The 27,293-nt window shown below is 41.4% G+C and overlaps 1 protein-coding gene across 2 annotated transcripts; it reads right to left on the bottom strand.

The window, feature by feature from the left end:
* On the bottom strand, positions 1 to 26,744 carry YWHAZ (tyrosine 3-monooxygenase/tryptophan 5-monooxygenase activation protein zeta). 2 transcript variants are annotated; one of them, XM_069005253.1, is made up of 6 exons: positions 26,661 to 26,744; positions 24,114 to 24,417; positions 8,824 to 8,947; positions 5,084 to 5,247; positions 4,899 to 4,994; positions 1 to 1,059 (listed from the first exon to the last, which is right to left on the bottom strand). In XM_069005253.1, the coding sequence occupies exons 2-6, from the start codon at positions 24,405 to 24,407 to the stop codon at positions 1,000 to 1,002; spliced, it is 738 nt and encodes a 245-aa protein (XP_068861354.1). In that variant the 5' UTR covers positions 24,408 to 24,417; positions 26,661 to 26,744; the 3' UTR covers positions 1 to 999. The 2 variants fall into 2 exon arrangements, with proteins under 2 accessions (XP_068861354.1, XP_068861355.1); XM_069005254.1 differs by lacking the exon at positions 26,661 to 26,744 and adding an exon at positions 25,680 to 25,700.
* Between the last annotated feature and the right edge of the window lie 549 nt (positions 26,745 to 27,293).

Consider the following 27,293-nt stretch of genomic DNA (forward strand, 5'->3'; position numbering starts at 1 on the left):
TAGTTGAAAAGTCCATTCATAAAACTTTTATTCCACTTACATCAACTTAATACACATGTTCTGAACAGTTATGCTTGGATTGTTCATGAAAATTTCGTAAGACATTAAACAAAGCTAGCCATCATCTCAAGTTATTTCCCTGTTAACTATTTTTACAGCACATGCATGTTAGGCAAGTATCAAAAAAAAATCACAAAAGCAAAAAACCTAAAAAAGTTAAATACATGGGTTTTTGTTTTACTGCTGTGCTCGATATACAGTGTCATTATGAATATCAAGCAATTCATTTTTTACTGCATCTTTACTTGTACATTTGTTCTTAGGTTGCTTAAACCATTTAAATACAAATAAAATGTGTAGCAAAAATAATGAAAGCAACAGCAGGTAACTTTACAAATAATGGAATGTGAACCGTTTCTCTGTCCTTCTCTAGAGAAAGCTGACTGGGTTATCAAACTGTCTTAAGGAACACTTCAGCTGCAATCAAAGATGTACACTTGATTGGAATATTCCACAGATGTCACATGTTCACGTGACATGCAATATCTATGGGACATCAGTTTATTTGCAGCCATGTGTGCTCCAGCTTGGATATTCATACTAACTACACCTGTGGCTGCAACATTGATTATCCCTTTTTTCCATCATGACAGACCAATATGCAAGCAGTCATCTTTGCCTGACATAGAAAGCTGTTTTAACACTGGCCTTGTGGGAAGCCACAATGTACCAAAAGTACTATGCCAAACATGTAAAACTTGTATAAAAATTTCACAACCCTATATTGGCCACCTCAGATGAAAACAGATAAATTCCCCAAATGTTAACTGGCTCTATTCCCCTAATATTAAACAAAACCACATGGGAAATATAGAAATCCAAATAGAAGTAACATAAACCTGTCAAATCGTAAACAAAAACTATTTGTGGGACAGCATGGATGACAAATGGTCTACTGTTTAAATTTCAGAATGAGGCAGACGGAAGTTGGAAGGCTGGTTAATTCTCCCCTCCTTCTCCTGCTTCGGCTTCATCTCCTTGGGTATCCGATGTCCACAACTGTTTAGCAAAGGAAACAGAGTAACAGGTACATTATTATACATTTATTACTGATGATTAGTAAGTAATTTTTAGAAAGAAGGCCTATGTCTTAATAATAACTTCTAAGAGGTCCTACTAAGCACTGTGAAGAAAAAGCACACACTAACAGGAATCTATTTCTTGGCTACGACAAAATGGAAATTCAGCTTTAGGTGACCCAACCCTACACTGCATTTAATGAGTAAGTTTATGAACAGTCAATACCTATTAAATTGTCTGTTTCCATTCCTTTCTTCTTTGCATCTGTTTTGTGAGTTCTTTTACTCAGAGTTCGGATTAAAACACAGGAGATGTCGAGCTTTTCTTCTGACTCAGATGTTTATTATTTCTTATCTGTGGTACAGCTGCATGGAATGTGCCTCTAAGTTGACAGGTGGAAATGGCCCCTGAGTTCTACCTTCCAAGGCCTTTTAAAGCCCAAGCTACCCAATTACGGAATACCAACTAATTTATTTTTACTTATAATCCAGTAACTAATCATTCGTGTTCTGCACTGGGGATTTTTTGAACCAGAAAGAAGAGCAACTAACCTACACCCAAAATCCTCCCTCTTGTTACATCTATATTACTATATCCCATAAACCTAAATTTTCTCAACCCAGGGTTCCAACAAATACCCAAGTCTCTTACCCACGAGGCTGAGTAATATACGACTAACAAGCAGGCAAGAATCAGATCTACAGAACAGATAACAGAGAATCAGGAACTAACAGCAATTTGTTTCTCCTCAAGCAAGTTTCACATGCCTTTCTGAAGGAGAGCTCCAGTAAAGGTATCTCTCCACACCCAATGCTATAGCAAACACTACCTTTTCTCCAGAACAGGCATCTGAAGGTTTTTTCTGTTTTTTAAACCCCAAAATATTTCACCAAAATCTCTATCCCTTGGCTCTGTTCAGTTAGTTGTGCTCCCCCTTAACAACTTTCAGAACACGGAGCTGCCAACTTGGCAGGTAGGGCCAGGAGGGAAGAACATCAGGCTAAGCGTGCACTATGCACAAAATGTTGTTTTCAGCTCCATAAAATCGTACTAAGGAGCCACATATCAAGATTAAGTACCAGCTAAGGAAACTAAGCATCAGTTCCAGAGCAACAGCCAGGGCCAAGAAATTATTTTGTGAACCAAGTATCTCCATGCTGGCTACTTCCAAACTATTACCAGTCCAGAATGATTTGTCATCTCACTTTATGAAGTTAGAGAAGCATTAAACAAATCATCCACACTCTGTAGTATAAGGTGGTAAAACATAAAACTAACTAATTCTCTCCACGTACAGTGCTATACCACTGAATTCTCACAGAATGCTTTTATTTTTAAAATCCATCATCAGGAACTTTTCATCCTTTCAGGAGCAGAAGGCACTAGTGAAACCTGCACAAGACCAGTAGTCTTGTTCTTGCTCTGAACGTAATGCACAGTATCTGCACTTAATCTTCCTTGCTGAAGGCATTAAGCAACAAGTTATTTTATTGGAGACAACAGCGCACCAGTAGTCTGTTTCTAGACCCGCACTGTGATCTTTACTACATTATTATAGTACCACATTAGTCTCAATTTCAGTGCTATTCTCTTAAGGAAGAGTTAGTAAGAACAGTTTTATCAGAATTCTATCAGAGGTTTCTATCCTAAATGATCACCCCCAGAATACAGCCACAGAGTCATTTAAGATGGAAAAGACCTTCAACATCATCAAGTCCAACCATTAACACTGCCAACTCCACCATGTCCCCAAATACCACATCTACACAAATACCTCCAGGTGCAGTGACTCAATCACTTCCCTGGGCTGCCTGTTACAATGCTTGACAACCCTTTTAGTGATGAAAATTTTCCTCATGTCCAATCTAAACACACATATTCATTAAGATAAAAAGCCTGAGTGCTATGAAAGGGGCATTACCAATTTTACCAATTGAGATACTGAGATCAGTTCAACAAATCTGCTGGCGGGAGGGGGGGGGGAACTGCTTAAGAAGAAGGGATGCCTTTTATTTAATAAAAGAAAACAAAACAATTTCATAACAGAGCAAAGAAACAATCTGGCAATTCCAGTAAAACAGATGTTGATGGTATGTTAGACAGCACTCTGAACACTTCTCTGCCTTCAGTCCCCACTGAGAATGAACACAGACTTCTTCAGCCATACAAGATTCAAGGCAAAACAGAACCAACAACTGAGGAAAGTGCTCCTGCACAGAACTGATCAACATTCTGAATCACTGTCTAAAGCCCACCTACCTCAGCTGTGCACCAGCCCGCACAACTTGCATAACTGGCAAAACAGACCTTTTTTACATTTATGAAATTCACTGTAGTCTTTTGTCAGTCACACACACATCAAAAGTTATTTTCTACCTCAAGAAGTTGCGGATAAACATGGAATCAATGCACTCGTACAGATCACGCTAAGCATTCAAGGCAAGACACATCATTCATTCAAGAATATGGAATCTTGCATCTATTTACAGCTTTCTCCCTTATAATGGAAAGTTCTCATCAATTATCAGGCCTACTACCCTAATTCACACACTATAGTAGCTCAGGCCAACTTTTGCTTGTGCGAAACAATTTGCTTTCCAACTGCTATGACAAGCTTTACATTATTTTTGCTGGGAAGCCAGCAATTGAAGTCAGCTTCTATTCTCTGTTTCAAAACCACTCATTCAGAGGGCAGCTCTTGAGCAATCCCACTCAAGAGGACAGTACACAGATGTTGAGAGTGATACCAACCCTCTATCTGTCTCCAATACAGAGGTTGAGAAATCATTTCAATTTGTTTTGTAAGCAACAAATGGAAAAATTACAAGTAGTTTTTGCAGCAATGTTGCCATTCCAGTGGAAAAGGCTCCAAAAGAGAGAAATTAAATGTTAGACACAAAAGCAAGAAGTATGGCAACTCCAATTTTATGCAACTCTACAATTCTACTTGCAGTTATTTTTAAAGCAGTGCATTTATTTTGCAAAGGTCTCTGATATTAGATGCACAAAGTCTTAACAAGGGGCTACATGTGACAACAAGAGGTGCTTCTTATTTTTCATTTCTTGCTTGCAGCTCTTCTCCCCACAGACCAAGGAGTGAACTAAGCCATTAATTACACTATTGCATGTTTGCTTACATTTAATTTCATTCGCTCTAGATGTTTATCTTTCCCAGTTTTAAAGTTCAAAGTAGGTTAAAAAAATCCGCACACAAGATGAAGGTTTTGATTATTCTGACAACTTACACCAAAGACAGCTGTGAGATAGGGGAAAAAAAAAAAAGGAATTAAGACAGTTGTTTTACAACTGCCATGGAAATAGCCTGGCTATCACTGATTTCAACTTCAGTTTTACCAAAATTAAAACCTCCAAACAGGTGCTTAAATGGACTTGCTAGCTGCTAGCTTTGTTTCCAGTTTTCATGCAGAATCTCTTCCTCGCAGATGTATTCACACAGAATAAGCTATATGAAATTTGACATAAGGTTTAAAGAGGGAAATGCAACTATTCTCAAATGCTGTTTAACATTGTGTAGTAGGTTTGCTAGTCACAGTCCAGACTGCATCATTTAAACATGCTAGATTCCTTGAATAAAATAACCTGAAAAATGTGGTTCATTTGTCATCTGTCAGAAAATGTTAATTAGCAAGCAGACAAAAAAAAAAAATAGGCAGGAGAAAGATTTAGCTCAGAAGAATGATGTACTGTAGACCTATTTCTAAGTGACAGACAGCTCCACGGCCAGGAACAAAAAGGACAACTCAGAGTGCCAGGAAGACCAATCCTGTCACCTATATGCAAACTTTGATGATACTCACTGTCAAGTTGTCTCTCAGTAACTGCATTATTAGCGTGCTGTCTTTGTATGACTCTTCACTTAATGTATCAAGTTCAGCAATTGCTTCATCAAAAGCCTAGTGTTATAAAAACAAACAACTCCATTAGCCATGTGACAAAAGGTTATGCAAATAATTTAAATGGAATTTCCCCCTCTTTGACTTACCGTTTTTGCAAGGGAACAGGCTTTCTCCGGGGAATTGAGAATCTCATAATAAAACACGGAGAAGTTCAGAGCCAGGCCTAATCTGATGGGATGTGTTGGTTGCATCTCCTTTTTACTGATTTCAAAAGCTTCTTGATATGCCTGTTGTGATTGCTCCACTATCCCTTAGGGAAAAAAAACAAACACAAACAAAACCCACAACAAGTAAGTAATTCACACACTGTATCCAGACACACAGTTAGGACTGTGTTCATGCTCAAATGAAGAAACCATGTCAGGAGTGAACACCTGTGAATGAGCACTTTACCTAACAAGTCACTATTTAATGGAGATTATATTAAATTACATTTTCCATTTATTAAAAAAGAGGAGAGTTGTTACTGACCAAATCGCAGGTTTGAGTCTTTCCTGACTGTCTCTTCTCTTCCTGTGGCTATTTTTATTTACAAATGTTTGCAGCAGTTTTGTAGCACTGAAGGTAAAACCCACCATCTACCTGACACACTACCACAATTTCAATGTCTTTAAACACTGCAATGCATTAGAGATACACATTTTAGTCACAGGAAACACCAATGACCTTTGCCTGTAATGCTGAACCCTTCCAGTAACAGGCATCTGTGAGTCTCCATTCAACTGCTTGGCAAAAATAGTGTGGCATACTTCAACTCAAATACGTATTTTTAAAAGCTTCCAACATAGTTCTATTTCCAATGCAGATATGAAAAGCATTTTTACCTAACTTAAAAGTTCTAGAGCCTATAAACTTCCAAGGGAGAAAAATTAATAATTTGGCCCCTTTCTTTTAGAGATTAATCTCTTGTCACCCTTAGTTGTTTCAGTCGTACAAGTTATAAACACTTGGCAAAAAGCAGAAACTACAATGTGTATATGAAGATTGAAGAGCTCAACAGTTTCTTTCCTCACTGAAGGCACCTGAACTTAGAGCAGGTTCTGCCTGCACAAGTCAGAGATCATGGCCCAAACACAGCCCACAGGCTGCAGGGGCCAGCCAGGGAGGCTCTGGATGCTGAGCACAAAGGGGCCCTTGTTCCTCAGCTCCCCACCAGCATCTGAGAAAAAGGTGGGCAGAAAGTCATTCAATTCAGATGCAAAAGGACTTCAATCCTACCACTTCTGGATCAAACCAGAAAGGCATCCAGCAAGATGTCTGCAAGAGTGCAGTCACATGTATTCAAAGACAAAGAAAGGAATTTTAAGGCTAAGGACTCGAAAATACAGCAGTATTTAAGTAAGGAGTTTTCAGACTCCAAGAGTGGAAACAACTAAATATCAATACTCAGGATGTCTATGCAATCAGTTTGTTCACCTTTAGATACTCACAAAAATTAAAGCATCATATTGTTCTCTTCCACATGGAAGAGTGAGGACACTCAGTGCACAGTTCATCAGCACGGTCCTCTCTATGTTCATCACTAATAATGGAATGCTTCAGATCAGACAGCTGCCCTAATATCTTGAAAATTACCAGATGTTAGTACATTACAGTTTAGAAGAACTAAGTTTACTGCAAGTTACATTTAGTAATTTTGAGAAATGTTTAAGTCTTCTCATAATGGAAAAGCCTTAGAAAATGGTGCTGTTTATAAAAGTCAAAACAAGCAGAATGAAAAACAACTTCAAGGAATGAAGCTGAGAGTTTTATTTTTTTAGTAATTTTTCTTTAACAATTTCAAAACAAAAAGCATTTTTTTTCTCCTTATTTGAGAAAACAGTTACCTTTTGAGCAATGATTTGGAGCACTTAATGCATAATTTGATGTATTCTGTTAATTTTTAAATCAGCCACAGAGTATAAAAGTTTTTAACCTTGAATTCTTTAGAAAGTGCAGCTCCAAAGTTCAAGGATAAAATAAGAGTAAGGTACCTGCTTGACATTCCTGTCTGCTAGACTGCCATAAGGAAGCCCCATTTGATAAAATAAACAATGTGGTTTATGAAGACAAAAGTCCAATTCCCAGAGTTGGGAGCTTTATATTGTTGTTGTATTTACTGCAAAAGGCTGGAAGAATAGTGTCCAACTCAACAGCCATTCTTTCCTAAATAATAATTATTGACTGCTCTTCTTCAAGGTCACAGACAACATACAGGAAAAGCCTGTGACATGAAACACTGGAGGTGGGGGATAAATTGAAAAAATGGAAACCCACCAAAAACTGCTCCACCAGGAGACTGCGTAAAATAAAAATAAACTTTAAAAGCACTTTAAACAAAGATTTTCACAGTCTAATTTTAGAGCCTGTAACTTAATCCTCAACAGAATAAGAAACTCCAGGATTCAAAATATTTTACCTCCTATGCATGTGAATAGAGATCACTAAAATTACCAAAGGAAAACATGGTAACTCTCTATAACAGATCTAAAGTACTGCTAACACATACAGTTCTGCAGTTACCAAGACTGGGTCAGTAAACATCAGAAATCAAATTGAGCCTTATGTACTAACTCTTAGGATCTTTGTGTAACTCTCTATTATCCAGCATGCTGGGGAAACTGGGCTTCACTGTGCTAATGTGGATATAACACATATGCCACTAAAGCAGACACATCTATCCCCTCGAAATTATTCCACATCTGTTTCACCTCTATGCCAAACTCAATCTGGTCTCTGAAGTCCCACCAAAATCGTTCTGTGCCATACTGGGGGGTTTATTAGCTTGAGAGCAGCACGAGCCACAGGGGCTGCAGGTGCCCGGGAGCTCTGTGAGGAGCTGAGCGGGTGCTGCCAAGGGCAGAGCGGTGCCGAGCGCCGGCTGCACAGCTCAGCGCCCACACCCCCGAGGGTGCCACCTCCGTGGGCTCAGGCTGTCCACACGCTCCCACGCATCCCAAATTCCTGCAGGCTCAGGGCAGCCAAGTGAGTCTGACATACCAGGCTGGCTCTGTGCTCAAGTGTGCTGCTCCCCAGGGCACGCTGCCAGCAGCCCTGAAGTGGCTCCAGGAAACAGCCTGGCACTGTTTGCTGCGAGCTGGATCTCAGCTAATGTATTGCTCTGAACTGAAGGTGACTCTGCATGGAGGCAGCAATGCTGTTAGGGTGTCTCCAACTACAGCAGGTAAGAAGCCCAAAATGTTAAGTACCTCATATTAACTTTTCTAACTAAATTTAAGTGAAGGCAACTTACCTGCAATTGTAACAAGCTGCTTACATGAAAATATAAGAAACTTGAGGAGATAGAAGACATTTGGACATTGAAAGACCATGGTTACAGAAGATATTTTCCTAACAGTAAGATTAATTTTATTAAACCTTTTCTCCTCCAGGAGAAACAACCTCCAGCTTGTTTCTAGTCTGTTTGCTCACTGAACCTATGCAGACTTCTTATATTCTGTAGAAATGCAGGAAAAATGGCAAGAGTAAGTCTTCAGAAAGCTACAAGACTACAAGGAAGTAAAACCCCTAACGTTCAGACAGACAAGAAATGCATAAACCTGTACCTTCAGTGATAAACCAGGTACATGCATGCAGAAGTTGGAGACGATTTCAACCTTTTGTGACTCAACACCTGTTTCGCAGTTCCATCGGCATGTACATGGAAATTTTTGTAACTCATCTGAAAGCCAACAATCTATGCATAATTTTCCTTCAGAAAACAGGAAGCCTATTACTAAAGAAATTTACATCCAAATCAGAAATACTCTAAAATTAGAGTTGTGTCGCTGCCCCACCGAAGGCAATCTAATTGGACAGTGTTCATCCATGAGCTGACATACAATACCTTTCTTGTCATCTCCAGCAGCAACCTCAGCCAAGTAACGGTAGTAGTCTCCTTTCATTTTCAAATAGAAAACTTTACTTTCTGCTTGCGAAGCATTAGGGATCAAGAACTTTTCCAACAGAGACTAAAAGGAAAACAAAGAACACAGTGTTTTGAACATACATACTTTTACAGCATGCTGAACCAACAATTCAATTATATTTTGATTTATTTCAAAGTCAAGACAGCTTCACTTTTTGCTTATTTTCTTCACATCCTACATAACACAGTCAGCTAGAGAACGTGTTCTGGATTCCAATCCTAGATATAAAAGGAATGCTGCATTGTGTGCCTTGATAGGGAGAAGGAGGCTGCGTCAATTTAGCAGATAAGTTTTATATGACCAAAGGATGGCATTCTACAAGCCATTATACAGAACCATGGCAAAAATAAGACAGTCCAAAGATTCTGGGCAGAGGGTATATCATGGAAGAAAGTCTCCATCCACAAAATACAATAAAAGCATTTGATACATCAGTTGCCAAATCAGAGACTCAATTATTTTACAAACACAGGCAATAAATAAGCCTCCTTAGCCCAGTTCCCATTAACTTGAATGCTCTACTGGGATCACCAGCAAGAAACCACATGGTGAACCTGGATTCTTGCACAATCTTCCAGACAGCTAACAATCTGACATTCAGCTCTGTAGCACCTCTATCTGACTTTATGTGCTGCCCTAATAGGTGTTTCCTCTGTCTTCCAAAGCAAAGGTAGCTCTCTGGAGTCACTCCACCAAATCCTCCCCATGGGCTGACAGTTAAGACCAGGTTTTTCTAGATTATTCTAACTATAGCATAGTTCCCAGCTGAGGCAGTCACATAATTTAGCAAGAGTTCTATTGTGATGAAAAGAAAAAAAAAATTAAAAAATCACTATCTCCAACACATTTAGTCAAATTAAGGTACAAGCTTGTCAAACTTTGTGATGTTGAGTGCTTGAAGTCAGACTTTGTAAGAAAAGCCACTTATTTAAAAGTCAAAAAAGGTACAGCATGCCTGAATAGTCAGAATTTAATCAGAGGCTGTTACATATACTTGGTGAAGGCTATGCAGAAAATAATTTTTTAAATGAAATTTTAGTACAAATTTTTGGCCATCTTTTTTTTCCCTGTAGATTAGATGACTGACATTGCAGTTTTGCTTCAGTTTTTTAGCTTGTATTTCCAATGATACCACAGAAATGGACAAACTAATTTAGTTCCAACTTAGAGAATGATGGCTGCTTTACAGTACTTTCCTCTCAAGGCCATCCAGAAGGTTAAATTAATGTCTCACAGGACATACTCTTGGGATAGGCATACCCTGGATATGGTACGCTGCAACTACTGCACTGTGACATGGGCACCTGTGGTACACCTGCTCTGCTTAACAGGCTTACTGTTAAGCTACAGAAAACTGTAATTCATAGCAAGAGCAAGAAGAGCAAATCTGGTGTTGGTGTTTGTTTTGGTTGCTTTTTTCTTTAATCGAAGTACTGCTAATTCGGTACTAATGCTAATAATGAATATTTATTGGTAGACTCAACGTTGTGTGAAATTGCTCAAAATGGAGTGACCCATCATAGCATCTCTCTCATCATTTCTATCTCACCAGACAGATAATAAAGACATCAGGCTGACAGAAACCAAAGTCAGACAAGGTTCAGCTATGCCTATGCTACAATGAGATAAAAACCTGTAAGTGGACTTTCTTTAGTGGCTTCAATGTAGTGGATTTATTCGTTCATCTATAATATTAGGCCTTCCCAGTACTATGGGGCTTGGTATATAACTTCATTTTATAACCACGCAGGGAGACACTGAAAAATACTGCATGTCCTTGCTTCCCATCCAAATGACAGCAGAGACAATTTTTTGGCAACAGAAGGAACTCAACACAAGCCAGTCAGAAGCAGCAGTATTTTCTTTGGAGACAGTCAAACGGGCCGCCGAGCTGCCTCATGCCAAAGGCACCCATCTGAAGGCATCCCACCACATCAGGAGAAGTGTTCAGAGCCATCTCTGCCCCAGTGAGGCTGGGATGTAGCAGGAGGCTTGCAGGTTTATGGGTCACACCCCTCAGCTCTCTGTTACTACTTACATGCTCTGTCCTCACCATTAGAGAGCTTCGAGGTTTGTAGCTATGACATTTTCTTGAGTGCCAAGCAACTCCAGTTACAACTGAAGGTTACCAGCTACTGAGAATGAGGCTCCTTATTAGTTCTTCTCTGTGAGACTTCAATTAAGCCAGGTGTGTCAGTCTGCACCTACCCTTCTGGCACCGAGCTGCCCTCCTTCTGCCTCCTCCATTAATTGGCAAGACCAAAATATTTTCAGTGATTCCAGAAACAGAAATTATTCCTCATCTGTATTGTAGGTCATCTGATTAAAATGTACAGCTCTACTCACTCCCACAGCAGTGACCAAGCTCCAAGATTTAAACTTCACTTAGATCACAAACAAGGTGAAGTTGTTTGCAAACTAAATGGGTGAATTGCACCGGCAATAGTAGGAAAGACTACTCATTGTCTTCTTAAACAGACCAATACTAGCAGGGCAACAGGAGCTTCAACACTGTAAATCTAGTACTGAGAAAAGTTCTACAGCCATGTCGAATTTCAAAGACTGATGAACTGAGAAAATCCCTTTAAACAGCTATTTATAGAATATAGCCAATGCAAAGAGACTCTGACTCAAACTGCACTGGGCGCTTACTCATATTTGGATGAAAGAGTCTATTCTATACAAACAACATGTAGGACTGGTGTGCCACTATCTTTGGAAGAATTTTATTTATGCCAAATACTTCATAAATAGCAACAATAAAACCTGCAAGCAGATGAACATTTAAAAGCTAGCATGTGGAATGACTGAAAGGAGAACTCTACCCTGTTATTTATTTAGTTTTATAAATTCAGTTTTTTCTGTATGTATTAGTCCATTTATTTCAGGATCTATTTTCTTTTACTGGCACAAGTAGACAGAGACCACTCCTTTAAAGTTAGCTGAAGATTCAGAGTACACTGTTTTATCCTAGAGAGTGGCTGTGAAAGCACAACCTGCATGGAGGTGGTGTGGCCACAGAAAGCCAGACAGGTAAGACCAATGGAACTACTAACCTTTTAAAGTTCAATTACGGAAGATAGCAGAATCAAAAGCACAACAAATCTAACAATTTGTTATTTGCCAACACATCAGCTTATGGGGAGCTGTTTATCTTGGGGATTTTTTAATAGCTTTAACTGCAAAGTGTCTCTGGAGGATACAATTTTTCCCACAAGGAAGAATATCTTGATATTTAAGTCCTGTTCATAGGTTTGTCCAAAGCTTCAGCAGTACCAGCAATACATGCCCACCTTCCCTCTCCTTCACCAGTTGATAGGGCAGTGTTTATTAGTATAGAGCTGATCACCATAAAGGCCACTGAAGTGGTAGCAGCTAGACCAAGACTGGATCAGTAAGTGCTCTGTATTTACTGAGTTTGTGTGATCTGCACCACTGCAATGCATACAACGCCCTGACAACTGCAGTCCATACAGCCCATGTATATTATAGCTACATTAGATATAGTTAAGGTCTCAAGCTTGTTCATGATGTTCCTGCTATCACGCAAAACTCTCATCCAGTTTTCATATATGCTAATACATGAGCAGTTAATTACAGCATCTTGATCAGCATCTGGTAGGAAGAGTTTTCCAAACAAAACTAAACTACCACTCCCTGCTCTTGAAACCCCCCAAGGACATAGCAATAATTGTCAAGAGCTTTTAATTTGACAGCAAGAATCTAACTGCTGTGAAACAAACCATACCATTGTAAGTCAACCAGGCAGATGCAGCAGCATTTTAAAGTACTTTTTGGCCCAAACCTGTAACAGCTTGTACAAGTGCTTCTAGCACTTTTTCTAAGTCTTTTCAGAAAGATTTAATGGGAATTATTTTTTTTTTTTGAAAGGATGTACTAAATCTGAGTATCAACTCTTACTAATACGCTGGCTGTTCAAAGATCAGGCTTCAACACTTCACACCTGCAATTCTGGTTATGACTAAGTCAACAGCTTTCTGGTTCTCTGGACTGGCAAACAAACATGTTCAGACTTGGGAGATGTCAGCTGTGCTCACACATACCATTGATAAGATTTGGTACCTTCCCCCATCCCCAGCATGTACATACTAGAGGGAAGTCTTTGTCTCCACAGACACACCAGAAGCTGTCTGCACACAACTTGGAATTAATCTAATAGTGAACTTCAATCCTGGCTTATTTTAAACACTAAACTGGAAAGAGATTGACTTTCTTCATTCTTTCACACATTCTACTGCCTGAACAGGACACAGTCAACAGGTGGCAACATGAAGCACAACACATTTTAAGCCCATTTTGATGAAAGGCTCTATGTACCTTTTCCTGTGGTTTTGCAAGATAAAGTCTGAAAGGTTAAGAGTTACCAGACTTACTCAGGAATGTGAAAGAAGCCTAACAAGTAGTAACAAAAAAACTCCAATAGCCAACCCTCTCCAAAAAGCCTGTCTACTTCTTACTGCAAGTGGACATGCTTCAGTAGTCAAACTGTGGTGAGGACTGCAGGTGAAGACAGGAAACCAACACAAAGACTTGAAGAGTCCTTTCCTGACACTTGAAGCCTAAAACTACTCTTGTTTTAAAAACATTTGCATCTTGCATCGGCCAGAAATCTATTCCCAAATCCACCTTAAGAGCATTAAATAATTTTATTTTAGTGCTCAGTTTTGCCTTGTTGCTTCTAGTTCAGTGCCTATTTCCCTTTATTAAAGGCTTTGTCTCAGTACATGTTATTGCCTAGAAACTTTAGATAATTATTAAAGCACTAGAGACAATTGCAACAACAAATAGATTTTCTATTTATATATTTCCCTTCTGACAAGCAAGAAAATAAGAAGAGTCATCAGATTTTAGAAAAATGAAGTAGAAATTAGTGGATAATACATAGGTAAAGTACTGAGAACAAGAAGCCTTATTTTTAAATACAAAAAAAATTTAATTTTTAAGATAGCTAGTTGAGTAAAAACATTATAACTATTGGAGAAATAAAAAGATACTATTCTTGCACAAAAGAACCAAGGTGCAAAATGGCAAAACTCCAAAATAATACACCAATAAACTTTAGGTAATTTAAATAGTATCTGTTCTCCTCTGAGATAACCTGGCTTTTTGTTTAATAAATAAACAGGCTTTTTGTTTTCATGCAGTATCAAAAGACACCTGACAATAGTTATGACATTTTTGTCTAATTTTGAGAATAAATTACACAAGAGTACTAGCTGAACTTCAACTCACTTGTCACCCATCTATGGTGTATGACATAGGGATGAAGATGACATGGAAGAACTCTTGTTTTTTAAATTAATGAAAAAAACAATATTTTTTTTAAGCTCAGCCTAAAACGAATTTAATATTTAATGACAAGAGCCTGGTATTTTCATGATGGAATCAGCATTCCACTATCTTTCTCCAAGACATTGTAAGAACACAAGAGGGATCATACTGGCTGACGGGACTCCTCTGTCTACTAACCTCACTGCAACACTGCCCAAAAGAGGATGCCACTAGAAAAACACATGAACAAAGCAAGAAAGTGTCATGCTTCTCTTAGCCTCCATCAATGCCCAGGGACTTCCTGAGCCAGATGTGGTTTCTATGAAGGTAATAACGTTTGAACAGGCTTCTTGTCCACATTCCACACATTGTTCAAACTCCCATTACATCAAAATAACCTTAATACCCACAATGCACCAGAAGAGAAGCTGTAGATACCTGCCTACCTGTACATAAGAGTGCTACTTTTGTCTTTAATCTACTTCTCAGTTTCATTAAAAAAAAGAAAAGACACCTATCAACTCCCATTAGAAGCTAGCAAGTGATTTTGCATAAATGTTTTCCACACGAGGATTAGGAAAGTTATGAGCTATAAAACAACTCATGCAACTAGCTGCACTGCACAGATTGGCACACACACTACAAAGGGTTTAATTAAACCATTCGTGGCCAGTCATCTTATTTACACACATCCATCTGAATTGTTGGAGAAAAGTGATGAATATTTGCATTTTTAAGAGGAATATTTTTAGACAATCCCTTCCCAAACCCTGTTTTGACCCTGTTTAGGCTTACTATGCTGCTCCTGATTACAGTTCTGCCCAGAGTTTGGGATTAAGGGCTCTGCAACTGCTGCCTCCTGGGTGACCTCCAACCCTCTTGTGGGAAAACCAAAAGGACTGTTGTCAGCCTTCTACTCCAACCAAAAGTGAAGCTACAGTTTAAAGTTAGCTACAGAACACTCTCTACTCATTTGCCCACCAGAACAGGAATACAAGAAAAGCTGTCATTATTAGTGGCTGCTGAGGCACTGGAGATCTCTGCTAAAGCATCAGCTGAAGAAGGAAACCAGCCTGCTGCCTGTCCTCAGTACCAGTTATTCTTTCTTCCCATCAAATTGGCTGCCCACAGAAACAGCAGCAGAAGTTTGAGAAAGGTGATAAGGCTAGCTGGAAGAGATGAGGCGAGAAGCATGACCCTCAGCAGGGGAGGAATTCAGAATTTAGGACAAAGAACCTTCGAGGGGGAGGGAAGAATTTGACTGCAGAGTAATTTGCAGCATTTATGCAACAGTGGCAGATGTGAAGTGCATAGGGACAGATGTAATTGCTAAGAGCAGGAGAAAGGTACACTTGATTAGCAGTTTTGCTGTAGTCAATCTGGTGAAGATCTATAAAAGAAAATAGAGGAAATGAAGTCTGAGTAGTAAGAGGGTAACTGAAAAAAAGATCTAAAAGGACTAATGGACAGAAGAGACTCCCATATGACAGAAAGAATGGCAAGAAATCTTAGTTTATACATAAAAATACTACTAAACCAGTCTAAATGTGTTTCCTTAGAAAAGAGAACAAAAGCAGCCTCGCGTATGGGCAGGCAAAGGAAACATGGAAGAAGTAGGACACCCTGAAAAATCATCTTCATGCTGAGACATATGCTGGGGGATAGACACCAGTCAGTAAGAAGTAGGTGTATGCACAGAAATGCATACAGGCTACTTGACATGGACACACCACTGGTCAGCAAAAAAAGGAAAGCACCTGAGGCAACGAGGAACAGCATCTCAGTTCACACTTTTACAGCCATCCATGTAGCTCCCTTTGCAGAGCTGCCTTCCTCAAATTAAGACTACCATATCCTTTACTAGCTAGTTTCTTCTACTGTTTTGCTTTCCAATTAGTAGTTATGGCAAGGGAGGCAACTGTGCCTTGTATCAGGATATGCTCATTTGAGAGAATTAAAAAGACTGCTCATGTGTTTCATGCCAATCATTACTGTTTTTTACCAAAGCATGCATAACAGACATGATGGTAAAGGAACCAAATTCTGAAGCACAGGCAAAAACACTCCTCCAGTTTAGTAACCCACTCTGAGGAAACTCATATGAAAGGCAGCAGCTGTAAAGACACTTAACAGAAAAACATTAAGATTGAAGTCTTGAATTTTTTGAGGCATAGCTATAGATACTAATAAACAGTTTCCACTGAGGATCAAAGTCAATATGCAATTTTTACCTGGGCCCTTTTTTTTTCCATCATCACCTCATTAAACTGCTTCTTGAAAACTGGGGACTTGCATCAAAATAAAATGGTACCAGATACATCGATCATTACTCTTTTCAGAAAGAGTTTTCTTTTCATCCTCTGAGAAACTTGAGATAATAAAAAACTGAAACCAACTGAGTTGGGTGAGAATTTCTGCTCAGAAGGTAGGTCTCAACTACAGCTACTGTGGCTGTACTCCAAACCAGAACACCTCTTAAGCTGTCTTAAGACTCTACAGTTTCGGTGTCTAAACAAATACTAATAAAACTCCCCATAAATATGATGTAACACTTTTTATCCTTGATCAGATATAGAAGCAGGAGCCATTTATCTTTAGCAACTTGCACTCTGAGCAGATTTGAAACTTCCTGAAGCAGTATGTGGATTGACTAGGGGTTCACTATAGCACAGTGTTAATAAAAACATTTTATTAGGAAAAATGCCATTTTAGCAATGTAAACCTATTCTGCACTAGGAGACAATGACCAGTTAAAAGATCAGATTACCATTGTTAAATCCTTTGTAACATAATCACAAAGGGTAACATCCAGGAAAAAATGCACCACCAACAAAAACCAACTGACAACTTTTCTCTGCCTCACTGAATCAAAGAATCAAGTAGGCTGGAAAAGACCTCTGAGATCATTAAGTCCAACATATTATATCTGATAAAAAAATTTAGGAATTTACTGTTGGTCTCAGCAGAACATGACTTATTATTACTTCTCCTTTGAAGAGGCATTGCCAATCTTCTGTCAGATTTCAAGAAAAATAATCCACTGCACAAGACTGACATTCAGTAAAAAAAAAGTTTAAGAAAAAATCACAAACTTAATTCTCTTCCATCAACTTTAATACCACAAGCTTTCTCAAACTATTTCAAAATGGTAGTCAACTACTGCCTGAATGGACAACCAGCTTCAGAGGCAGGAGCTGGTGTCTGCCCATAGCAAAGAATAAGTGAAGCATTTGAGAACCTGTTTCAGAAATGCACTTCTGTCATGTGCACAGCAATGAGACAGAAGTTTCTAGATAAAACCAGAGATAGTGCAGTATTTGATCATACAGATGTGCAGAGATAATGCACTAACACTGTTCACATTCTAAATTTTATGTTTCTACCACTTACAGCTTCCACAGGCACAAGGAGAAGCTGATATATTAACAATGCAGTGTTTCTGCTCTTAGACTTCTAAGCAACCAACCAGTGAAACAAATACACCTAGCAGCTTCACAAAATTTCAAGTACATGCAATGAAGTTCTTTCTTCAGCAGCACAAAGATGATGAAGAGTTATCTGTCACAGGTGACTAAACTGATCAACTTACTTTATTTTGCTGTTTAGAACTGCAGGTCAGCAGCAGGTACATAACGTACTTGAACAAGGTTGCTGCCAAATAAAGCAAGTTGTCGCTTCAATACTTTTGAACAGTATAAGCACTCTGTACCTTTTTACTGTAAATCAATGCCAATTATTAAACATTAATGCCAAATGAAATTAATACAGTGGGCTAGTGGTTGTAATAAAAGTTTTTTCTACTTCCAATAAATGCAAGAGGATGTAGATACATGTACATATGTGTATACACGTGCATGCACAGTTAATATAAGAAGTAGATGCATTTATGCAGAGCACCTTAGCTGATTTTATGATAAATGGGAGCATTAAACATACATGTCAACATTATGGATGCCCTTCTTGCTACGATTAGAATAAATTAAAAACAACACAAGTAATCTCGTATTTAAACTGATCCATGAATGATGTTTTAATTATCAAAGATTCAACAGTTTTACAACAGTCTAATTGCTTAAAATAGTAAAGGAAATTACTCCAGCTTAGGTACTGCTTTCACTGCAGGAAAGCAAAAAAAAAAAACCATAACAAAAACCAAACCAACAATCCAAACCAAAATAAAAAAACAACAGCCAAAAAGAACCCCTCCAAACCCGAAAGGGTGTAGCTACAATCAGGCAAGTAAGTGGAATAACGAGGTTGATACAAATTGCCTCTGCTTCTTCCCTTCAATATATGTGAGCAATTATACCAACCAAACCCTTACTGAAAAAGCCAGACTTGGAGAGTTAATCAAAAGCTTAAGTTATAACCACCCTTAGCAAGCCCTGGCTACATTGTGCTCTGCAATATATAAAAGTTCATTCAGAGAAGCATTTGTGAACCAGAGTACTCACAGAGTATTTTCACATACGCCACTAACACACGTTATCAACTGCCATCTTTTAATGCAAATTCTAACAACTTGAGATGACATCTTGAGTTCTACATCCAGGTTTGAGCTCCACAGCACAAGAAAGACACAGATACACTGATGGGGCTATGGGGCTGAGCACATGAGGTACAAGGCAAGGCTGAGAGAGATGGCTTTCTTCAGGCTGGAGAAGACCAGCAGATCTTACTGCTGCATATACCTGCCTAGAGAAGATGGAGCCAGACTCTTTCGTGAGGTCTACAATGACATGACAAGAGGCAGCAGACAAGCTGGAACATGAGAAGCTCTGATTACATGCAAGTATTCTTTAACAATAAAAGTGAACAAATATTAAGACAGGCTGCCCAGAGAGGCTGTGGAATCTCCATGCTTAAAGATAATAAAAATTTGACTGACAAGGCCTTGAGCAAAGTGATCAAACCAGATCTGTTCTGAGCCAAGTTAAACACAATGACCTCCCTTCCAACCTCAATTATTTTGGGCACCTAACTCCTGGATTTCAACACATTCCCCATCCCCTATCTGTAACAGACATTTTTGCAAATATAAGGTTCAACAAATGCCTCCCCTTTTTTCCTGAGAAAAATGACACAGATCTCAAAGACAAGTGCAGTTAAAAAAAAAAAACACAAAACACATTAAGCAAGCCTGAAGGGGTCACAGAACTTAAGGTAGTGATTTTCAGTCAGAACACTGAATTTCCTGTATCAGATATCATCATAGCAAGGTTGTATGGTATTGTCAGACTACAGGTTAGCTGTGCTCTTTATCCATCAGGAGGACACACTGAGCATACAGTGGCTGAGTTTTAAGAAGACAATTCACACATGTGCAAGTCAAAAAGCATACGGCTTCTTGTAGGAGAGAAGACTAAATTTCCTAACCCTGTCATTAAGAATTATTAGACAGGTTTTATAGAAGTTAACATAGTAACCTATTAGATGTTTGCAGGCAATGAGAAAATAGTTCCACAGTAATTTGAGAACGATGGCAATAGGCATTAATTCTGTGGTATGTTCTTTAAAAAGCCATTTAGATGCATTCGGAATGGAATTACACTCCCTTACCCCACTGAACTGCAGCCCCATGACAGGTTACTAAACATTCTACTCCCCCTCTCAACAATATACATAAAAATGAAATGTAAACCTAAATTCACTAATCTGAGAGGTAACTGAACCTTCTGTTCTCACAACTACCACTTCTAAAAAGTGAAGCATCCATAAGAAGTGCAAGGAAATCTCAAGTATGAGCACACAAGGAGTACCATCTTCTGCTTCTGAGCGTGAAATTAAGAAGAAATAATGTAGTGAAGAAAGCAAACAATTCATCTTATTGGAAGGTCCTGAACAACACCATTAACCTGCTGCTTTTCTGGCAAGAAGGGAGTGAGGAAAAAGTGATGAGTAGCACCTATGTGCAACAGTAACTCCAGAAGGCTGAAGGGGAGCCAAGGTTTGTGGAAGTTCTCCAGACCTTAACAACTAAAAAGGCAAAGAAACAGTGAAAGGGTGCTTGGGCACTGCCAGAGAAGAGTGTTACTTAGGGTATTTCTGTGGTGGAACTTGGAGGGGGAAGCCACATCACCCAGAAGACTGGGCATCGGGCAAGAACATGGGAACTGCCCCATACTGTGCACTTGGGGGACATGCAGGGACTGCCACAGTATGTGCCAGCCTAGGGAAGAGAGTGCAACTGTCTGGAATTACGTTCATACTAATGTGAAGACAGCCAGTCATGTTTTCAATTACTCGTTTACACTTAGCTCATGTCAGAGTCTACCTGAAAGCTACCAGAGCTCCTGAGAACTTCTAACATACAAGCAGTGCAGGGTGTTAGCTATTCAAAGACCTCTCCATTCTTCTCTGTGTTTCAGAACTCTTGTTAGCTGAAAAATTCAGCTTACTGCAGATTTAATTTGAACCAGTTCAGTTACAGCTCATTTGTCTACTAAAGGCAAAAAGCTGTTTAAAGAAAATCCACACCTGTTATATTAATAACAATTTTTATTATGGAAATGACAAAAGATTATTACAGATCATTATACTGGTACTTTAGACAGACCCTCCTTTCTACTATAAAAACTGAAACAGGACGTGAAGCACACAGTTACCTAACATGAGGAAAAGTACTTAACTAAAAGCTTAATTTCCTGTATCAATTGGAAATTTTCTATAATACTCAAGCACTTTTCAGATGCTTAAGTATAGCAATGTACTTCCTTACACACAGTGTCACACAGACTGTATTACTATTGAAGAATCTGGAAATACAGTCTTCATTGCCACAGTGCAAGGAGCTTGTACTACACTCAATGTGTCACAATTACTTGATGTTTACCAGCACTACCAGACCAACTCCAAACTAGAGCTGGTTACATTACACTTTAATACACTTAAATGCATATATGACAGAACTGGTGCTGGAACAAGGTATTTTAGGTGTCTCTTCTTTGTACAGCAGCACTTTGAGGCTGCAGCAAACAAGAGGATGAGTTCAACTCTTTGTGGAGTTGCAGAGGTACTCCATGGCAGGTTCAAGAAAAAAGGATTCAGGAAGTAGCAAGGATGCAGATACTGTCTTTTCCCATTGCAAGGTCAGTGTAAAGGAGAGAAAGAAACATTTGGACCTGACCACATAACTATCAAAACTTTTATCATTGGGCCCAATAGGGATGAACATGCAAGAAAGAACTTCGTCATTAATTGCTCCTATTCTCTCTGAAAATTAGTAGAAGAGATGGAAACAAAGTCCAGGAAGAATTTAGTATACTCAGTATCTACAGGATTAGAGGAGCTACTTCTTCCAGAACACTAGATTTCATTCCAACAGATGAGGGAAGAGAGCGGGAAGATGCAGAGGAGCCAGCTTTGGCCACACTCTTCTATAGTCACAAACACATTCTCTAAATTGCTTTCCTCCCTTCAACACTGAAGTTAGGACAGCAGGCATACTCAGCTGTGACGTAACACCCCTGGGCATTAAATATTACTTAAGACACTAGCAGACAACTGAAGACACAACAACAGCTCAAACAGAGCCACAGCCTCAATAAAAGATACAAAAGTTGCTGAGCTGCTTTTGTACTCTAACTGATAAGGCTCATGACTAAAAGCTTTCAAAGTTTAACACTTTAGGTCTTATTAATTAGTGGCATACTTCACACCAATTAAGGTTTGGTAAGCCTCGCTTTTCACATTGCAAACAGTTATAGACTAGATTATGCTGCATAAAAATTACAGAGATCTTCTGAAAAAAAACCCAAAAACTAAACCCAAACCCTAGTTCTATATTTGCATGTAGCACTGTGCAGACTTCTGTTCATAATAAACAACTACATGTTACCACAGCTCTTTTTTTTCTGTTAAAGAGAAGTGGATGTCAGATAAAGCAATACAGTCTGCCACGTTTCTGGGTGAGTAAGAACATACATGAATAAGATCCTTCAAGAAAGAAAACAAGAGTATGTTTTTAAATATAAATCTAATTCTTCAATGGAATTGGCAACATCAAAGGTAGCACATGTCATTTGAAAGTATTTTTAAATCCTATCCTTTGAATACAAAAGTTTTCATTTTTTTCTTTTTAAGTCAAAAAAGTAGGTTTTTTACTGCTAATCACTGCCTAAGGCATTGTTTCTTCTGGACAGTAATTTTTCCTTAACATATTAAGAAAAACTGGACTGGCAGTGTTAAAAATTAGTCAGTCATTAGCTTCTTAAAAATAGTAACATGTCAGAGAACAATAACTTCTTTGAATAATGTATGTCTCATTAACACAAAGAAATTCAAGTCCATTTTGAGATTCAGAAGATTTAACAAGACTCTCCACCCATATTCCGCCCCTCCCAGGCACTCTAGTTGCTGCAGCAAACTCAAAAGCTGGGTTTTGTTTTAATTTTTATATTTAGCATGCACAATAAAAGCGAGCTTTACCTTAGCCTGTTTCCATTATCAGGCAAAAAATTAATTGCAAACACTAAATTCTTCTAAGGTTTCTAAATCCAGATTTAATTAAAATAATTTCTTAAATCAAAACGTAGCTTACAAAAGAATTTCAGATCACTCTCAGCTGAAAGCATCCACCCCCAGCCTGACTTTTCCATTAATAAAACAATTAAAGAAAGAAATAACAACCAATTAGAATGCCAGATTTGGATCCTCATTTCCTTGGCTTGAATAGATGAGCCACCACTTTACAACACAAGTAGCAGTAAATCAGTTCTTTCCTAGGAGTAAGTTCTGCATTTCCATTTTCATAGTGGAAGTTAAAGAGCTATCCTTACACAAGATAACAAAACATACAAAATTGTGTGTGTTACAATAACCATAGCAGCCAGCCTGAACTGGAAGCCAAGACTCAGTTATCCATGCTGACTCTTACAAACCCTTGGAGAACCAGTCTTCTAGAAGCTATCACCACCCATATCATTTAGTTATCTCACACATCAAGCAAAATTTACGCTACTCATTGATCTTAAATTTTCATTTGGTATCAGATCTTCAGGCACAAATGTAGCTATTTAACACCTCCCTCATGTCGCATGTCATTCTGTCACCTGCAGTTGATCCCTGGTCACATATGGGGTGACACACCAGCAGGGTCCACAGTGCAGTGGACAACTCTATTGCTGACAGTAACCTCTACCTCTCAAGTGGTCGCAGGACTGAACAGCTGCTCCTCGTGTGTGCTCACTGAAGCACCAAAGGCATGTGCAGTTGAAAAAACCTGACAATCTGGAATAAGCATTTGGAAGAGGCTTGGATTTCATAAACCAGCCTCCCAGTGAAAATACAGCGTTGCTTGCTGTGTACATGCACATTTTAATGTAACTACAAGTCTCAGAAAATGCCTAACTTGAACACCCTTTTAGTTTGCTACTAAAAATTTTAAGTTTAAGCGGGTATCACAGCATTTCTACTGCCTCTCCCCGCAGGCAGTTTTCTGCACAGCTGAGTCATAACTAACATTACATCATCTTACCCAGGGAGGGGCACAATTTCCGTAGAGTAAGAACTACCTCTTACTATTACAGCAGCATACTAAAGTTGCAGAAATCAAAGAGATCTAGGATACAAATATTGCATTAAGGGGGAAGGGCACTGGGGGAGGAGAAACCCTCAAACTAAACCTGTATACAGTTCAGTCTCAGGGAAATACGTTGACCCTTCATAACTATTACTTTATGTACAATAATGTTTCTACATGTCTCCAAATTTATTAGCATTCATAACTATAATCTGTATATAAATAACCAGCACATTAGAGAGAAAGAAAAATTCAGACATTTTTTAAACCTTATCATCAGAAATAGCAAAGGCAACCACGGCTTTACTGACAGACTAGAAATAGTCCCAGAGGGCCCAGTACCATTTACTCTGCAACTTTAAGTAAAAATGGATCAACAGTTTCATTATTTCTCACCAGCACATCATTGCAGATGTCTCTTAGCTCAGTCTCAATTTTCTCTCTGTATTCTCGAGCCATCTGCTGTTTTTTCTCAGCTCCTTCCGTCTTTTGTTCAATACTTGAGACGACTCTCCAAGATGACCTACGGGCTCCTACAACATTTTTATAGGCAACAGAGAGAAGATTTCTCTCTTCGTTGGACAACTCAGCTCCTTGCTCAGTCACAGATTTCATGCAACTTGCCATGTCATCATATCTTTCAGCCTGCTCAGCCAGTTTGGCCTTCTGCACCAGCTCATTTTTATCCATGTTGATATTTCTAAAGAGAAAAATAGTGAGGCATTATTCAGACATTGGTCAAGGACAAAGGAGTTTTAACTTCGTAAGCAGAGCAACCTGCACTCTCTAAGTAGTTTGGAACTGTAAGAAGTACAACTGAAATCCAGAACAAAGGCATACTAACAGCATTTGATGCTCAACACGTGGACACATGGAGTAAAGAGTTAAAGACACTGCTTCCTCCTGAAAAACTTAACTTTTAAAAGTATGTTATTTCAATAAACACCAAAAAAAGCATCCAAAGGTGAACTGAAACAAAATAATTTCTGTCTTACGAGCAAAAATGATCCAAATTCTTTGCCACCACTCTTTCATAAGACTACATTATCAGTGTAACAAAACTAACAAAGAAAATATCCAGTAGTAAACTTTCAAAAGAGACAACCATATAAAGGTTGGACAAACAATACCAAGCAGCATTCTGAGCCTTAACAGAATCATAGAGTTACATGCAGAAGTACTTCACATACAGATCTGCAGATGAAAACCCACACTGGATGTTAAAAAGTCAGAATGCAACAAATATCTAAATCACAAGTTGTACACCTTCCCACAGTGCTAACTCCCTTTCCCAAAATGGAAATCCCCATTATGGGATGTTGTGTGTCAGGTATTGCTGCTCTGCCCGACAGGCTGTGCTTTAAGAGACAAAAGAAAATTTTACTACTTAAAAATATTACTTCAACATTAGTATTTCAGATAGCACAACCTGGCTGAGACGCTTCATAATCTGTCTTATCAGCACTTAAAAAACATAAAAAATGAAGCTCTGCTGAGCAGAGGTATTGAGAAATTTATTTGGTAGAGGAGGAAAAAAGTACTTGTCCCTCACCCCCCATTCTTCCGTGTATCCTAACGTGATCATTTGGAGGAACTAGGATACATTATCCTTTAAAGTTTGACAAGATTATTAAAGCATGAACCAATTTTAGTCATGAATGCTTTATATATTTCTGTATGTTCCACACATGCCCACCAAGCACCTTAATTTTTAACCACTCTGACTTTTGTCCTTTCATGTGATTTCAGGAGAAACAATGGCAGGGCTATGTTCCGTCTTTGGGAATAAATTAAGCACATTCTAACATTCCAGGTGACTACAACTTTTAATAGGTCCGGTCCCCAACAGGGGGGCACAAACCCGGCGTTTGTTTCCAGACGCGCGTTGAAAAACTTGCCCGCACCGCGCGCGGCGGGGTTAAGGAGCCATTTTAAAGCAAGCGTTCGGCGGTGGTTATTTACCACTCAGCATGACCGGGGAAACGTGGTCAGAACGCCGGCCCCGCCGCTAGTCCCCGGGGCACCGCAGGCTGCCGCGGCAGCATCCCCGGGCGGCAGCATCCTCGGGCGGGCGGGCGGGCCGCCCGCCGCCCCCGCGGGCTGGGCGCTGCCGCGGCTCCGGCACGGCGAGCGCGGTGACAGCAGAAAATGGAGCGGCCCGGGGGCGGGCGGAGCGGAGGGCGGGGCGGGCGGGCGGCCCCGGGGCGCTGCGGCCGCTCCTCCCTCCCTCCCCGCGCCGCGCCCGCCGCGGGGACACCGAGCGCCGCGCCCGCCGCCTTTGTCACGGCGGGTGGGCGCCGGAGCCCGGCCCGCCCCGATCCCGCTCCCCTCCGCCCAGCGCTCCCGGGGGAGGATGCCGCGTCCCCGCCCCGGCCGAGGGAAAGCCCGCGGGCCCATCCCCGGGGGACTCGGCGCGGGGGAGGGGGAGCGGCGGAGGAGGAGCCCCCTCCAGTCCCGGGGGAGCCGCCGCTCCCGCCCGGACCCCTCGGCCGGGGCGGGGAGGATGGGCGGAGGCAGGGGGGCCTGGGCGGCGAGAGGGGGGGTGGGGGGGGGCCTGGGCGGAGGGAGGGAAGCGAGCGCGGCCGAGGGGCGGCCGCCGCCGCGACTCTTCCGCGCCCGGCGGCAGACCACACCCGGCTGCGCCCGCCGCCCGCGCCCCGGCCCCCGCCCGGCGGGGGCGACGCTCCCCTGCCCGCGGGGTCGCCCTCACCTGCTGCCCCCTCCGCCGGTGCTCCCCCCCTTTTCCCTCCTATCCCCGGAGGAGAAGAGCCCCCGCCGCCCCGCGGAGCGGCCCCCGCGTCCCGCTCCCTCCCCGCGGAGCCGCCCCGGGGGGAGCAGGGCGGGCTGGGCGCTGCCCGCCGGCCGCCCCGCTCAGTGCTCCCGACCTGCCGTGTGCGGGGGAAGGGGGGGGGGGGGGCCGGTCCCGGGCGGCGGCCCCGTTACCTGTGCGCGGCGGGCGGGCGGGCAGGCGCGGGTGCGTCGGTGCGGGCGGGCGGCCGGCGCGGACTGTGCGGTTCTGGCGCTCGCGGCGCTGCAGCCTCGCTCCCTCCCTCCCTCCCTCTCCCGGCGCCGCGCACGGGGCGTCTCCGCCAATCACCGCGCCGCTCCGCGCGGGCCGCGCGCCGCCCGTGACGTCAAGCGGCGCCATGGCAACGGCGCGCGAGGGCGCGCGCGAACCTTCCCCCTCCTCGCTCCCCCACCCCGCGGACACGCCCAGGGCCGGCGGCGGCCCCGCCCGCGGGCGCGCGCCTGCACCCCCCCCCACCCCCCCCCGCCCCCACCCACCGAGCGGGGCCGGCCCGGGGCGCCGCAGGTTCGGGGCCGCGTCCCGCCTCTCCCGCAGCACCGGCCCCGGCCCGGCGGGGAGACCCCCGCACCCGCCCGTGGGCGGCGGAGCTGTGCCCGCGCCTGCGGCACAGAGCGGGGGCGGCAGCGCCGCCTCCTCGTGTGGCCGCCGGGTGTGCGCGGATGTCACCGCCGCCCCCCGCGCACACCGGGCGGGCTCTCCAGGCTTTGTGCTGCCCAGAGCGCCCGGTGTCCCCAGTAACCCCCGCCGAGCTCCGCGCATGGCTAGGT

The sequence above is a fragment of the Aphelocoma coerulescens genome, chromosome 2 (genome assembly GCF_041296385.1).
Source record: "Aphelocoma coerulescens isolate FSJ_1873_10779 chromosome 2, UR_Acoe_1.0, whole genome shotgun sequence".
NCBI classification, from domain to species: domain Eukaryota; kingdom Metazoa; phylum Chordata; class Aves; order Passeriformes; family Corvidae; genus Aphelocoma; species Aphelocoma coerulescens.

Excerpts from the sequence above, each read along its gene's own strand:
- YWHAZ (XM_069005253.1), bottom strand. The coding sequence starts at position 24,407 with ATGGATAAAAATGAGCTGGTGCAGAAGGCCAAACTGGCTGAGCAGGCT. Across the intron at positions 8,948-24,113 it reads ACATCTGCAATGATGTGCTG|TCTCTGTTGGAAAAGTTCTT; the intron begins GTGAGAAATAAT and ends TTTTCCTTTTAG. Across the intron at positions 1,060-4,898 it reads TACTGAGAGACAACTTGACA|TTGTGGACATCGGATACCCA; the intron begins GTGAGTATCATC and ends TTTGCTAAACAG.